Source organism: Haliotis cracherodii, unplaced genomic scaffold (assembly GCF_022045235.1).
Source record: "Haliotis cracherodii isolate W230 unplaced genomic scaffold, xgHalCrac1.p SCAF_2, whole genome shotgun sequence".
NCBI classification, from domain to species: Eukaryota; Metazoa; Mollusca; class Gastropoda; order Lepetellida; family Haliotidae; genus Haliotis; species Haliotis cracherodii.
Window position 1 is genome coordinate 16,014,392 of NW_027266275.1, and position 17,579 is coordinate 16,031,970.

The 17,579-nt window shown below is 36.7% G+C and overlaps 1 protein-coding gene across 4 annotated transcripts in view; it reads right to left on the reverse strand.

Moving 5' to 3' along the window:
* The window catches only part of LOC139469871 (protein phosphatase 3 catalytic subunit alpha-like), a 55,502-nt gene that overhangs the window by 7,764 nt on the left and 30,159 nt on the right, over positions 1–17,579 (reverse strand). For all 4 annotated transcript variants that reach the window (XM_071252185.1, XM_071252187.1, XM_071252186.1 and 1 more), the window contains exons 2-9: positions 14,795–14,995; positions 8,392–8,516; positions 2,924–3,035; positions 2,527–2,672; positions 2,128–2,267; positions 1,541–1,618; positions 1,183–1,277; positions 151–276 (exon numbers count right to left, since the gene is read on the reverse strand). In XM_071252185.1, coding sequence (XP_071108286.1) covers positions 151–276; positions 1,183–1,277; positions 1,541–1,618; positions 2,128–2,267; positions 2,527–2,672; positions 2,924–3,035; positions 8,392–8,516; positions 14,795–14,995 — 1,023 coding nt within the window. The remainder of the gene's footprint in view (positions 1–150; positions 277–1,182; positions 1,278–1,540; positions 1,619–2,127; positions 2,268–2,526; positions 2,673–2,923; positions 3,036–8,391; positions 8,517–14,794; positions 14,996–17,579) is intronic.

The following is a 17,579-nucleotide window of genomic DNA, read 5'->3' on the forward strand; positions in this document are numbered from 1 at the left end:
ACTCCAATGGTTCTGCGAAAAATAACTGAAGATGATCCAACTATTCACAGGTCTTTATTAAATATGCAACTCCTTTCTCAGAAATGTTTTTAATGTCCTTATATACACTGTACATGAGACTGTCCATGAAATGTTATGTAGTACTTGTACCTTTCTCCCCTACGAATGGAAGAGACCATGTGAACACATCCATGAAGTTTGGCAACCAGTACGGGTGCGGAGAGCAGTTGAACTGTCTGATGTTCATCACATTGTTTTCATACTTCAGTATGGCAGCTGAAACATTATTGACAGTTCATTGCAAAGTATACATACATTGCATAACTGTACAACAAAAGGAATGTTTCTATCATATCAGGGATGGAAATCAACACTAGCCTGAACCAGTTTTGTTAAAACTATATATATTATAGGCTAGTAGAACCCCAAACATTTTTTGGGTATTGCCATGTTATCAGTATTCAGGCTAGTAAATGTTCTTGGCTAATTTCCATGCCTGCATATGATATGCACAGATGATACATGTAACACACTATTTAACTTCCATTACTGATTACTTACACAAAGTTTCAGACAGTTTTCTGGGTTACCAAGCATACTGTCATCTAATAGGTACTAAATTCTTTCTTCAGATAGCAGAATGTTCTTTAAATTAAAAAGTAGATACATTCATGAAAATGTGACCATGCCAATTGTCTCCAGAAAAATCACCGTACTAGCATGAAATACATTAATATTCCACACAGTTTTGCAAGATTGCATTCTTGAGAAAAAAACACATATTGAATCTTAGTACTTGGCACATCGTATCTAGATTCTTTGCCTGTTGAAACAGGGGTTCCACAGCTTTCTAAATACATGTTCGATCTTTGATACCACACACTGGGAATTACATAACAAAATACAGTAAAATCCTATGAGTCAACAACCTGCTCGCACAAGTGCCAACAGTAGCGTCCTGCTTAGGATCTGATCATTTATTGCAATTTCCACAGGTCCAACATACGGATAAAATTAACACATTCACCTGAGGAAGGAAAGCTCAAGAGGTACAGGTCATACAAATTCTGTGTAGAGTTAGGGTGACGTGGTGACACAAAGCTATGGTGAGCTATTGAATAATAGAATGGCAATATAATTCACTGGATAACAGAGCATGTAAACACCACTGCAGTAAATTACCTTTATTGTTGTAAACATCCAAATAGTTTGGTGCTGAGAATATTGTTATTAATGATGGAAAACCTGTTGTCTGACTTTTCCTATACATTCTGTACCTGGAACAGGAAAAGAATCACCTTGTCACAAAAATGCAATATCAACTTCTGGTTCAGCTACTGTTTACAATTAAAAACTGAATGTTTGTAGTGTATTTCACACAGATGCACAAAAAAGCAAGATGGATAACTGATTTTATATGTATTTCGTAATTCAGTAGCTATAAAAACAAACATCAATGATAGTTAATAACTTGAATAACTTAGACTGTCCTCACTCATAAAAGTGACCATACAGACTTGAAAATCAAATTATTGCTTACCCAGCGTCCTGTGCCTCATGTGCTCTGATTATTGACAACAAGTTGTTTTGTTGCAAAAAATCACAACATGCTGCATAGCTAAAACAAAAAATCATATTTGTATATGCAACTTTAATATTGAACACATCAAACAATCTTTTAGTAACATTTTCAAATAATTTTCTGGCATATCAACAATTATGTGAGATGAATAGGGTTTAACATTGTGTTCAAGATTATTGCAATGATATAGTGATGTGCACACACGTGTTTGTGTCTGCTTGTTGTAGTCTGGCATTTGAGTCTGGACTAATGCCATTTTGGCAGTGCTAGCACAGGGAGATACCATGCCGGATTTCAACATGAATACCCCTCTCAGACATTGCATAGACTCCAAGCCAACCAGTACTTGTCTTATTCCCTTCATGCTGAGCACTAGTCTGGGTTACAACAAGTACCATCTCTTAACATCTTTTAGAATGACATGGCCAGGGATCAAACCACTGATATTTCTCTCTCCTGGCAGACACTATCCACTACATCTAGAAGGCAGTCGTATCATCAATGAAATGATTTAAGTGAATGAAGATTATGATAAATATATTTACCTGTAAAAATATGAGCAACCCCTAACTGTATTATGTGTGAAATGTTCTGTTGTTTTTTCATTTCCAAAATCTTCCAATGGATCTGACCACAATATATCACACATGGGACCGAATGCTGGAGGCTCCTTGAATCTGTCCAACTAGAAAACAAACAATTCAGTTTTAAACAAATGAATAGCTATTAACTAGAAAACCAAAGGTCCCTAATACATATTTAAAAAAAGACTGGATAGGTTGATATATTAGGTGCACAGTTTGAAAATATACACATAAATATTTCAATGGCAATTTTCAAGAATCAATTGCTTAATATGGAAGAAGTGTTAATGCTGAAACCAAACACTAGTTGCAAATAGACATTAATTTTGATAGTTAATGCATGAACAATATTCCACTTGCCTTTCGGATATCTTCCAAATTGTGAATTTCTGGTGAAAGCCCCCCATGGACACAGAGAAACTGCTGATTCATTAAAGCTGCTAGTGGCAGACAGTCAAAGGACTCCATGCAGGCATCATATACCCTTTCTGTGTACTTTATTTTACCTAGAATATAAGTTACCATGAAGTATGTTTAATATGCCATTACAAATGAATGTTTGGATAGTTTAAGATTTTGATAGTTACCGGAAAAATGTTATCACAATTGCACAGAGCAGATATTTCATTGAACATAGATCCGTTTAGATCCGTTTGCATGTAACCATGGTTAATATGATATTAACTTTAATTTTTAATTTTTTTTGCCATTCACAAATTAAAATTTAACAATAAAATAAGGATATTGATCTACTTACATTCTTGTTTAAATGTGAAATACTCTGTTAGATGCCTACATTCGTGGTTTCCTCGTAAGAGGAAAAATGTGTTTGGATACAATATTTTCAAAGCCCACAGGTATAATACACACTGAAACAGAAAAAAAATATCAAATTAATAACATACCAGCCAACAAAACATTTGGTAAACTTTACACTTCACAGAGCTTCTGCAAACACCAAAGTAGCTCTTTATGACTACACACGTTGCAGAACAGACACCTTGAATAGACAACTGGTCCACACCAACTAATCTACAGCTCATTTCAGATTTGCAGTTAATGAAACATAACTAGATTTTGGGAGAAAACAAATAACCCCTTATGATTTTCACTTGTCTTGCTTGGTGTAGTGGCTAGGGCTGTAAAGATGCATTAAATGATACATCAAAACATGTGGAAATGAAAAGTAGCCCTACAGGACTCCAGACCTGTTTCATATTTAAGTTAAGAGTTGTAATTTACAATTGATGTTCATACCATGTCACCCTCATATACTTTTTTTTGTAACTGTACTTGACCTACCAGTAGGCTCTTGATTACGCATGTTAGGGGCACTTTATGCGATGCACCAAATGTTTGGTTGATCATTACACCTCTACTGGTGGTCAATACCAACACACAACACCACTTTTCAGTTCACATGTCACTATTGCTGCGTTGATGTATATACTTTTGTTTGTGAGACATGCAGAAAAACTAAGTTTGTGATGAAGAAACAGATAATGACACTAAACAGACAGATCTAATCACTCAATTATCAACATAACCCGACACCATGGTCATATCCAAACATTTATCATTTATAATATGTGCAGTTATCAAAAATGGTAACAACTGTATTATTTATAAGTAATTAATTTCCTTGGTTACTGACTCGAAACACATTTTAATCACATTTAATAAACTGTTTGTGTTGCTGAAGTTTGTATTTTTCTAATGAAACGTTCTGAAATTAGATAATACCCAGCACATGATGAAATGAGAAAATGTCAACACATCAAATTACACAGCTAGTTAACAGTTATAAATAAACAACTGTACCCTGACATTTGTTTGGATGAAATACTGAATGCAGTTCTCATTCTGCTTTGGCACTAACCATCACTGCCCTAGTTGATGTCCAAATTATAGCCATTACAATGCAAACATATTAAAAATTCATATGAAACCATATCAATACTAATTCAACATCTGTGCAAACTTTATCATGAGGATCTATTAAACAGATGTTGAATTTTGTTCCAGAAATGAGCGAGTATTGTTTCACACCGCTTTTAGCAATATTCCAGCAATATCACGGCAGGGGACACCAGAAATGAGCTTCACACATTGTACCCATGTCGGGAATCGAACCCGGGTCTTTGACGTGACGAGCGAACGCCTTAACCACTAGGCTACCCGACCGCCCTGTTCCGGGAATGAACAACACATATGGACAAATAATGTCCACCCCTCCCCAAACCCCCAAATTAATATGGGCAATAAACATACAAAATGAAAATGACTTCTTTTAGTGAGAGTACTGCTTTTCGCATTGCCATATTTCTGGGGGTATAATTGTAAGATTTCAGCATTCAATCACTCAGGGAGAGATAATCTGCAACGTTAGAAATTGGCACTAGTCCTGTAAAAACTGCAAAACGGCCCAATGGTTCAGGAATCATAAGGACTAGTAGTTTTGTCTCTATGTTATGATCTGCAATTCCCTGTAGCTTGTTGGTATTTTCTATAAATAGATAATGAAAATATCTGAACAATAGATTCCAAAAAGATTATGGTATGAGATAGGATACATCAATAACCGACATTCAATTGTGACCCACAAAATCCAACAATAAAGCCAAGGACAAGACATCAGTACAGCCAAGGAAAACATGGAGAAAAGCAGCTTAAATAGTGGCAGGACTGAATCATATCTATGGAAGCACTGCCAGAGAGCTAAGTATAGATTACAACTCCCACACTTCTGGCAGCACCTACTAATCAATGCTAATATTGACCTTGACAAGGGAAAATATCCTCTGCTGCACACAGAGCCTTGCTAGTGGCCATCTCATTAAATGCTGTTTTGTGTGCATCTTTGGCTTTTCTTGAAACATGATTAGTACCAATTCTAATAAACTGTCTTCTCTGCCAAGCCTTCAGACATTATCACTTTCCTTGCATTAAGGCCAACGCATAGTTAGCTCATGAAATGAGTGGGTTGCTGCATTCTGTGGATATCACCATGGGAAACCAGGACTACATAAACTGGTAGTTAACGGACTGCAGTGTGCTCAATCATTCACCAGAACAGAGTAAATACAAGGGAACTGACTCTACATGCATAAAGTCTATTCAATGAGTTTTTCATATACTTTTGGTATGTTTTTCAGAAGCTGATAATTTCAAACTGACAAGTGCGTAGTATTTGTAGTTGGGAATCCGTATTTATATAGGCAGACATAGTCAGACTGACCCTACTGGCAATGTTCTGTTCATCCTGTTCTACTCTATGCCTGGAATGTAAAGTGTTTGCACAACATATGTACCAACAAAATGTTGCCAGTTACTGCCTGTCTAAACTTTATTGACGATATATTCCACTTTTGAGACTTATTGCTCACAAACTTTTGAAAATAAATCTAAATGCTATATACAAGGGTCTTTTGACAACAGTTGATCACTGTTGATAATAATCATCACATTCATGTTAGTGCAACACCTAAAGTGCCAAAAGCATCCCAGTACTGTTCATTTTGAGATTCTTAATGTTTTTAATCTACAACAGGATATACACAGCATACAAAGAATTCTTTTTCACATTAATACAAACATAAATGCAAAATAAGAAAATTCTAAAATAAACTGATAAATAAGACCTGCCAGAGAGGAGATTTTATGTTTCTAACACAGTAGCTACGTAATTTTCAGTTCCCCAAACGCTTCAGACAAGGGATGTCAAAAATTCAGAATTTTAGAATTGATATATCATCTCAAAATTATCATACTGATCTATAATAAAATTCTAAAATGTATATCTATGCACACTCAAATGCATGTTCAATGATTTTTTTCCCCCTTGACTGTACAAATTTTCAGATTGATGTAATTTTTTTTTCATGAAATCTATATCTAAGAGTAAGACGTTATTAGTTAGTAACAAAATTATGTCTGATGTCTCTGATATGTTCACAACATGTCAGCTTAATGTGGGAAGAAAGCCCAAAGTGATGCAGGTCTCAGATGTTACAACTTTGGTGAAACCTACGAGCATGGGTATGGCGCTGACAAAAGCTAGGAAATACTGTATTCGACATAAGCGCCCAGGGCACTCTCAAAATTAGAAATGGGGGCTCTTTATTATTATTTTGGTGAAAAAACAACAGAGTTGAAAGATCGTAAATTTCATGGTTTATGCTGACAGCTTGAAATGTTTATATACGACACATATTTTTCCAGAATTTAATTTCCCAAAATTAAGAATGCATATAACACAGTATTATACACGAATATATAAGTCTTGTGTACATTGATCAACCGGAATGGGTGCTAATAACGATTGTTCACTAGCCAATATATTAACAAATATTGCTGTGGGCGCTTATTACGTCAAATACGGTAAGGGAAACTGGGATTCAAACCCACGCTCATAGGTTTCTGCACAATGGATGCAACTCTGTACAGCAAACAGCAGTGCCTTAGATGAATGGGCCACCCTTGCCCCCTTAAAGTAGGTAAATTGGCATATATTTCTGCCTTGAATTAAAAATTTAGGGATATGTTTTGATCTTTCATTTCCGTCTTTAACCCCAAACCACTCCCATGAAACTTGGGTGTAACCGTCAATCTGTAACACTTTGTGTGTGTTTCAGTCAGTCAGCATGAAGTAAAATGATAATGCTCAGAAATGAATAACTAAAAATGGATCCCTATGGATGATATTGCAATCATTTTTGATCATTTTCTGTTCTATTGTCAGACAAAGTTGGCACTGTATACTTAGCTATAGGTATGGTCCCACATAATTGAACTGCTATATAGCATATACATAGAAAAGGGGAGCACATCTGAACATTGAGTAAATGTGTCTCAAAGATAGTCAAACTGAAAATTTTCAATGAAGAACCGATGAGAAAAGGATAAGATATGACAACAAATGACGGTTAATCACAACTTCAAATATTCCTCTGTCTCTTTCCACCATGAAACATCAAGATCATAACACGTATATTATCATTAGGTTTGTCACTCCTTTCAAAGTGAGTGAGTTTGGTTTAAGATAGCATTTTACAGTAATTCAGTTATACCACAGCACATCATCTTCATGTGGGAGGAAAACCAAACCCAAGTTTTGCAGAGATGTTTACGACATTATGGTACATGATAACTAGGTTATAGGTACAGCCACTTCTCAAAAGTACCATCCAAACCGTAGCCAGTTTGGTCACTCATCACACATTTTAGCTGCATCCTAAAAACAAGCACTTAGCAGTGGAGGTCTTTCTGGTTTCAGGTCTCTACTAAGGAAATGAAAACACGCCATATACAAAAAGCTGGAAAAAGTACCGGTATAATCACTCTCATGTATAATACAAAGTGAAACTAATACCTTTTTTTTGTATGAAATGAATTGTAAGACATAATATTTATAAGAAATATAAAAATAAATGACCAGTGATGGGACCTCGAGGGCCCATGTTCCCATATAGACGACTCGCGTTAATTCAATTTACTACCAAAATATGGCCAATTTCATGTTAGTCACTCGCTGTTTTGTCCCTAAATCTAGTTATGTCACTACTGCACAAGTCTTAAATGAGCTGTGGACTGGTATGCAACCCGTGTTCTTATGGATTCCTGGTTGAATCTATAATCGAGAACCAAGAATTCTATCCATATAGACTGATGATTTGGGAATAAAAAATTGAACTGTTAAAAACATGTGAAGTTATATCAAACACAATTCATAAATATATTGCCATATGGCAATTCATTTTAAAGCTATCTTTGGTGTGCACAGATCTTCTGATGCAACTGTGTATTGTCAATTCATGAACTTATAATAAAGATTTACATCAATTCTTATTCAAATATTGTACTGATATAACAGTCTGACTTTAGCCAATAGGTTGAAGCCTGAGCCTAGTGAGTGAGTGAGTATGGTTTTACGCCGCTTTTAGCAATATTCCAGCAACATCACGGAAGGGGACACCACAAATGCCCTGAGCCTAGTGAAAAGTCTTTTGGTCTAGTATGATCACCTTTTCTCTAGTCTACATGGTAAGACTAAATTTTACTGACAAAGCCAAAATACATATTCGGACAAGATGACTCAAACAGCGCAGACAGTATAATGTATAGCAGTATTGGCTCAAGCACTGACATGTACTGATGTTGAGAAAAATGTTGTAACAACTAACAACAAAACTTGACCTAAAAAGACATTTTAGAAGCAATACTAACCTCTATGCTAAAATATCCTCTGTCTACATAGTCTCCTAGGAAGAGGTAGCGTGTTGTTGCTGGTGGGCCACCCACTTCAAATAATTTCATAAGGTCATAAAATTGACCATGTATGTCCCCGCACACTGAAAAAAGAAAATGAAAGAAACATTACTTGACATTTACAATGTACAATACATAACAAGATTTTACTTGACACATAATATTGCATCCCATCTGCTTAAAGTATGCATGTAACTTGATTCAAACCTTATGCAAAAGAGTATGGGTGTTTGAATGACTGAAACTCATTAAAACCAATCAATGTTCAACTGTTTTCACTCAACCACTAGGTTATGATACCCACAAGGAATACCCACCTATAACAAGCATGAAATACTCTTATAAACCACAGTGTGTTCATTTGTATTGATCTTTGGTGTCTTCAAACTTGAGAACCACCCACATGAGGTTTTACTTGCGTAGAAAACCCCGAACTTACTGTGGAAGACCCGGGGACTTGATTTTCATCGTTATTTCAAAAACCTATTCTTTGGGATCGCTATTAAGTAAGAGTCCTGGGTATTTTATTAATATAACTTCCGTTCAGATTGTAACATGTAATGAAATGTAAAATCAAATGACAGATGTTTTCTTTATATTCCCGCTGATCGAACTCGCAACCTCTATATCTGTAGCCCAGTGAGTGTACCACGAGGTTACAGAGGTGTTGTTAAGCCTCACTGGTTTTTAGAATGTCCTTTTCAAGATCTGTATGCCTGCAACAGATATTTTACGCACGTTTCCTAAGGTTCATGGAAAATATGTTCGAAACGTTGATAAATGTTGATGTTAGTTTCTTTTTTTTCGGTTTATAAGTCAGATAAACACTTATCCTCGGTTTTGGTGCCTTCGGCCCTTAGGATCTTCCCTCCCAGGCGGGTTTACATTTTCAACCACAACCTCGGAACGTGTTTTATCCTTCACATAACTACCTACCCCCCCCCGCCAATATGACATGTCTGGTTGTGTGCAAGGCATCCGCCCCTTTGAACTATGTTCACTGGACCTTTTTTGTAATTGGCATAATTGGAAGCACTAAAAAGTGATTACTGGTGTTTCTTGCCATCTGCAGTTTATGATAGAACATGAAACTGTGTCTGAAATGATTTGTGTTATTACTTAAACAATACCGGTAATCAGAAACTAACATTTTTGGTCCACTTGTCCTTATAAAGATAATATACAGCAAAACCCTCACAAATGGCAAATTTCTACTAGTCCTTATGAGAAATACCTGAACTATTGGGCAGTTTGGCAAGGACTATAGGAAGGTGCCAATTTCTAACCCTGACCAATCATCTTATGATTTGAGTAGTCTGGATGCCACAGCACTTGTATGATCAGTTAACAACAAGTCTAGTGTAGCTCCAAGACAGTGAATTGGAGAGGGAATGGGTTGCCATTTTCTGCACATTAAAGATATCTTCATGTTTCAAATTTTCACTCAGATCACAGTTGAAATCCGGAGTAACTAGGACATGTTCGCATTCATGCTGCTCGGAGAGATCCTGAAGTTTCTGCATGAAATCAGTAAATGAATGTTACAAACATGTCCAAGACACTTTTGGGGGTACATATACACAAGCAATTAAGAACTTGCGAACATGAAAGGAAATATATTCAATACTGCAAGATGACATTACATCACATAGCTAGACACTGTTCTCGAAACTTGTAGAAACTTACATGACAATACCATGTGTAATGTCTCCTGTATAGACTTGATATCCTTGGAGGACTTTTTCACTGTAATCACTGATGTGTTTCTTTGAAACACAAAACATGAACCACACCAAAAAACTTCACATCTTCAAAATGAGCATTGAGTGATCGAACATTCCCGTGAGCCTCCTTGAGTCCATCACCATGACTGCTCTCTACATGGTGCATCCAGGTGAACAGTCTTTCATTCATTCTAGTCATATCATCCAATGCTTTTTGTTTACAATTTTGTGTTCGTAAGGGCTTTCCTTGATTTGACCCTACTGAGCATTGTACACACTTAACAAGGCTAGGCTTTAAATTTACTTCCTTGTGTAATTGTCATGTTCCCAATGATCTGCTTGTAGGAGCTACTTTGAGACTTGTTGACTGAGACCACATTCTGGATACTGTTTCCTTTCAACCATGACAGATTTAGCATTGTCAGACACAGCGAACGAGGCTGTTACAGCAGCAATTGGTACTGCATGTTTCAAATTGACAGGACTTCACTTTCTTGCTTCAAGACAAACCTTTGAAACATCAAACTGGACAAAGATTGTTCCCTTCAGCCGTCTGGTGATGTTGATTTCTATGTGAAGGATAGTTCCTGTAGCACCATTAAACAGTATGTCTGATATGTCAGTATATTTGGTTTGCTTATACCTGGAACCTACAGACTCAGTAAGATGATTTTCAGTAATTCACCTGTTCATTAGGGTTGGTGCTTATCACAAGTACAGAGGCTCGTCTTGTGGTCAGGCCTTCTGAGAATCAACAGCTGTAACCTGAATGATGGCATTGTCTATTTATTAAAGTTAAATATTGTTGTAATCATCAACTTGTGTATTGGTGAAGAAAAGGGATAGTCACGAGGAAGTAAACTTGGGGAACCTTCAGCAATTTGATGTCTCTTGAAGTGTGATCTCCGACTCAGTCTCTGCAATAGGCGTATTATCATAGAGGAGGAAGAGATCCTGCCATACTGAGCCATTGAGAGCTCTTTAGTTCCCATAACCTGTTGCAAAAACTGGTCAATCTTATAAGTAATGCAGGATAGGCAAACCTGTGTTGTCCATTGGAAAATGTAATCATGAACTTCTCTCTACTTTGCATTTAAGTCCCTACGTGGCTGTGTTGCAGTTACAACACTTTCTCTTCCTCAATGCCAGTTTTTATGTCAGGATTCAGTACACCACTTGCAATGGGTTCATTGTCACCCCCCCCTCTGCCATGTTAAACTTCTGGTGCTAAATGATCCCAGATTTCATGACCTACCTCATCTTGATCAAAATTGTCAACTACATCTTCAACTTTTTCAATATTTGGCTCAAATAATTTGATTTTGTCTACAATTTTCAATTCCTCTGAGGAAAGTTTATGTGCTAGGTTTGGTGAAGACATTTTCTCTCACGAGATTTTATTTCAGAGATCATTATAGGTAAGTCCAATACCAAACATGGATTTTAATCACTATTCTTTCAGTTGAGAAAGTATATGCAATTCAAAGACATTCTGACACTTGGTTCTTGAGATGATTATTGGAAAGAATATCCAATTCACTTGGATCATCATGGCATATCCAGAGAACTTTTGATTCTTGAACAAATTTGATATCAGTATTATAGGGATTATCCAGATGAACAAGTCCAGCAGTATTCAATACACACAGACATACAGTATTTTGCTGATGAGAGGAGCTATTTTATTGCATACACTTGTCATATCCATCAGTGTTTCCTCCCATTCATGTGACAGCGTTGGTTGAGCTAGAGGCTGGCACCAGCTTTCCAGATGAAGGTAGGCAGCTCCACCAGACAAGATCAATAACTAGGTCAGATGCCTTTCCCTCGTCACTGAGGCTGTCACAACAGAACTAGCCACTTTGGGTGAAATCTTTGCCTGACCATGAAACATTCTCCAGCTTACACAACATTCCACTGAAAATGTAGTTCAGCTTTTCTATCGGCAGTAGTTGTTAATAACTCTTCCTTTGTACCAACAGAAACCATCTGCTAAACTTTGAACAAGATTAATGGTTTTATCAAAAAAAGCTACCATCGTCTTGACAAAAAAGTGTCTTCTACAGACAAGGCAGTACTTCACGTATCTGCAGGTCTGTCATGAATTTTAGTTCAAAACACCAACATCATGGAAGTCAACAAGGATGTTCCACACCAATTTGAATGCCTCACCAATGCATATTTGGGCACCGATTCGCAAAGGTTAACAGTGCTAGAAATTGGCACTGGTCCCATTGTCCTTACCAAACTGCCTACTAGTAAAGGTATCATAAGGACTAGTAGAAATTGCTCCATTTTAAGCGTTTTGCTATATGTTATCATTATAAGGACTAGTGGACACAAACTGTTAGTTTCTAACCCTGGTTAAGGTATCCTTCCACAAAGGAAGACAACAGAATATTTGACAGGTCTTGTTAAAAGTTGACACATAAATAGCAGTACTAATATTAAGAGGATAGGGCTTAAAACTAGTTCCAAAACAAGCAGACAAGACAAAAAAGTGCAAATATAATAAAAAATATCCCCAATTCATGTTATTATACTCTTTGTGTCCTTTGTATTACACTGATAACTCATACAGAGGATGCTTTACTGGTTTGTTTCTTTACATTATTGCAATTAATGTAATGGTAACTACAATAGGAAATGGGAACAATAAAACAAACAAAAAACACAAATAATGAACAAAATGGACTTTTTCCTATTTGGAATCCTAAATACATCCATGACAGGGTATACATTTTCAAGTCCAGGGGACTGTTGGTAATACATTTGGGGGGGAGCCAACATGGGGTGGGTTATAAACTGGCGACTTGGCATGCTTCATTTCCAGGAATGTTAATGATGTCATATTGCAGATGCTCAGAAGCTTATAGATGGGGATGTGAGATTGAAGAAAATCAAACTTTCAGTATATCTCTTACAAATATAGAAACATCAGTTGTCTACAGGGTGTCTTTTCTACATATTATGTACTGCTGCTGAAGATCATGCAGTAAGGGTATATAAATACATATAATAACTCATCCCTGACCTACAATTAAGTTCTCTGCAAAGATGCCTCAAGACATACTACTCAGAAATTCCTAAGATAAAACAAGTCTTGGGTATTTCATAAGCAAACGTGATTAAGTAACCAGCAATAAATGATACCACTTCTGGTTAGAACCTTATGGTGAACTTTACCTTTGACAGACATGCCACATACAAAATTTTAAGTGGTAGGTCATGCCAAGATACATGCTGAGCATTGTAATCATTCTCACAAGGAAGCCTCTGACAATTGCAGGGTTCAAGAGGAACACAAGATGTGTGTTCATTCTAAAGCCTACCATGTCTATTTCAATTATTATGCAACTATCACTATCTACAAGCAACAGTTGGGCACATGGTTTTAAATGCAACTGTAATCTCATTTTGAAAACATACCACACACTTGTTATAAAGCCATTCAATTTGCTGGAAAGGAGCAGTGTGTATAAGACATCCCATTGCTGATTGCAGGTATCTCGTGCAACAGGCTTTCTGATTGGCGCATAGAAATATTGGCAAAGCTCATGTCTGATAATCAACAGCTTAATAGTAGTGGCAAGAGTTTTACAACACTTTTGAGTAAACAAATTAAGCAAAATATTGTTGAGTGCCAGTCAAATCAATGATTTCCATTCATGATTCTGAAAAACAGCAGTCTTGTTTGTTGTGCGATACCGCACTATATTCCAGTTATACCATGGCCTCCTGTACACAATCTAATCTTGACCATACAATCAACTGATTAATATCGCAAGCAATGATGATCCACACCATCAGGGTATATAATGATACCAAGTCGTCAAGCCCGACCACCCCGATCATTTAATCACCTCTCACTTCTTACAACCAGCACAGGATGCTGGGGACCTATTCTTAACCGAAAGACCAATGGGGGATCAGTACATCTATACAAACAGAAGCAGCCATTGACAGCTATGCTGACACTATGAACCTGGCTTTATCTCGGACTGGCGGTTTCAAGAATGTCATTGTCTTTTGCAACCTCTTTGTCACATTTTTAGCAACTGGAATGAATACACAAAAAATCTGTCTCTGACTAGTAAACTCCAGGAAGGACTAGTGACATTTCTTTTGCCATTAAGTATATGTCAACTCAAGCAGATCATTTTGCGGACTAGAGGAAATACAAAATATTCCTAACCTTGCAATAATTAGACATTGACAGTGACCTTTAAAATCTTGATCAAAACCATTTCAATTTCAAGCCTTGGTCCCATTCTAGATGAGACACATACATATGCTGTGCTTGAAAGGCATTAATATTTCCTTAGCAAGTGTAACCGCAAACCTTTAAGAGAACACTTCTTGATCATGTAGAATCCTTGAAAAACAATTGTTGGATGGAAGAAGACCAAGAAAGAATACCCTCTTGTGTCAATCCGTAGACTCCCCCCATGGCCCTATTAAGTTGGCTTAATATTAATGTATTTTTACAGTTATCAAGCCGTGTGCCATGTAATATGCGCACAAGAAATGATATTCTCAAAATCAGAAAACTTGTTGAAATAAAATCCACCTTATTTGAATTGCCAACAAACAAATTCTTAATTAACAGATGATAGACTTTTTGAAACTTCCTTTACCTGTGACGGGTGCTTCTATGTCTATCATGGTCTTTTCTTGCCTGAGCAAGGCAGCACCTTCGTTGATAATCCGTAAAGCTACATCTTCAGTCACTCTTCCTTCCAGGATGAAATGTTGTTTCAGGACATCTGGTTTTGGTTTGCCTTTTGCATCAAACACTTCACTCATTGTAAGCCTATGACTGGGCGGAAAGGGCACACCTGAAAAAACACATTCTCAATACAATCTAGGTATGTCTACTTCAAGTACTTGTCTGATTTTGTGTTTTATGTCACCATCCAACATATTTCAGGTCAACCTATCACTGTTTCAATGTAAAACTGCTTTAAAACAACCATCAAATGTTCAAATACATAAACCAGTAAGAGAATACAAACAAATTCAACAAAACTGCACCAATAGTGCACAATTAAATAGCGCCACAACCTTTATTTAGCATAATATTGTAACACTCAATTGTAACTTATTCTGCCATTACATGACAAAATAGCACTTTTATGATGTCATTTATTGATTAAATACATTTAGCACAGCTAGATCTGAAAATATAAAAAATGAACTCATATACTATCAATGATTTGATTGTGCAACATTGTTGACATGAAGTAGATTATGTCACTCAGTGGCATCTTTTTCTCCTTATTAGCCACTGGATAAAATAACAGAACATCATTTTCAATTAAACTTAACTGCTGACACTAGTGGACAGACAAAATCATCGAGACGTTTTTGAGAGAGAATAGCACATAGTATCACTCAATAGTTTTCATAAAGGGCTTACATTTTTGCACATGCTACATATATATGAATGGGGTATTATCCTAATTTTCTATCCTTCAGATAAGCATCATAACCAACAGCAGCAAACCACACATCTGAAGCAGGGAAGTGTATCCCCAAGTAGTATTATTAAAGGATCGTGTTGAGGTGTAATGTGGGCAAGACGTGTTGACGACTACTGGTTTAAACTATCCTTTTTTCTGCATGTGACTTTTACTCAAGATTTGGTCGCCAATCACTTCTAATGTAAGCATTTATGGCAAACAAGGGGTACTGAGAAACAATTCCATTTCATGCTTGAAGACTACATACTGACATTGAAGCAATCAAAAAAGGGGATACAAAAAGATTTTAGATTTGTTGTATAACGCCGCATTCAGCAACATTCCAGCTATATGACGGTGGTCTGTAAATAATCAAGACTGGTCCAGACAATCCAATGGTTGATATCATGAGCATCGATCTGTGCAATTGGGATATGACAGCATGCATCAACCAAGTCAAGTGAGCCTGACCACCCAATCTTGTCAGTCGCCTCTTACAACAAGCATAGTTGCTTCTTAAGGCAAGCATGGGTTCCTGAAGACCTATTCTACCCCGGATCATCGGGGGTACTTGTTTCTATTGCCCATGTGGGGCCTCATCCTGGTTATCTCGCACCAAGTCCAAAAATTACTCCATTTTGTAAATTGGATTACTTGCTGCTCAATATTCAGATCACCAAGATAAATGACACTCTTGATTGAGAAAGATCATATTACCATATATTCTGATAATTGTAATAGTGGATTTGCAACCCTGTTGCAGATCAAACAACATTTTTTCTGTGTGTCTTGGAGTGAGCGGGTGTGTCGGGTTTAACACTGCTTTGAACAGTATTCCAGTTTTCAGCTCACTGTGGGAGTGATGCATATCTTAGACGGTTATCACTATGCTAAAACCCACGAGCATGGGTATGGTGCCGACAAACCTAAAAACTACCATGGGAAAATGGGCTCTGCCTTGGAAGAACAATTTGGGGAAAATAACATAGCATATATTTAACTTTTGGTAGTCTAAAGAATACTTTCAACAATATATTGACTTATTTAACTGGTAGAATGTATATGTATAAGAAATCATCAATAGTGAACTGAAGCAGGTGTGAAAATGTTTTTTTCTAGCTTTCAACTGGTGGTTAAATGGACCACCTGTGAATACAGCAATCTAATGTACCCAAAGCATGTAAACAGCTGCAATATGATAATGCACACTGATGCAGGTGTGGATAGATTAAGTAATTCACCTTTGCATTACATTGGAAAAATATTAGTAATAATGCTTCTACGACCATAGATGTTACCTTGTTCATCTATTTCAACATTGTCTCATTAAAAAGGGAGTGCAGATTAGGAAAATCCCATGAATGCAGTACTTTCCTTTGATGAAATTTTTTTTTTTTAAAAACCCACAAAATTAATAAAGTAAAATTCGAACATCCCATACATCAACAAACATGAAACATTGGCATCAAATTTCAACGTTTAGCAAAAGTGTAATTTCTTTGGCAGTGACAGTGACTTGCTGCCCAAACCCAGGGCACCTGTCAGACCAAGGAAGCCACAGATGTTATGACATTTGAAGAAGGAAGTGCTGTATTTCCATACATAACATTTACGAACGAATGCAATTATACGAGGATATGTTGTTCAAAGTATAACATAATTAACATGAATTGTGACAATAGTGAATGTTTCAGGGTTTTTCTAGATCTCGATGGCAATGGTGTTAGTTCCAAGTCAAACCAAATCTGTCCTTTTATGGTCTGTTGTTGGAGAATGGCGATTTGCAAAATATCTCGTGCCGCAATAACGTAGATATCACATACAATATACACATAACATTCAGCAAAAGGTCTTTAGCAAAAACGTTACAATAACAGTGCACCAAACGTACCGTTACTACGGATATCATACGGACACATCTGCAAGCAAAATATATTTTACTCTGCGATGACAGAGCTGT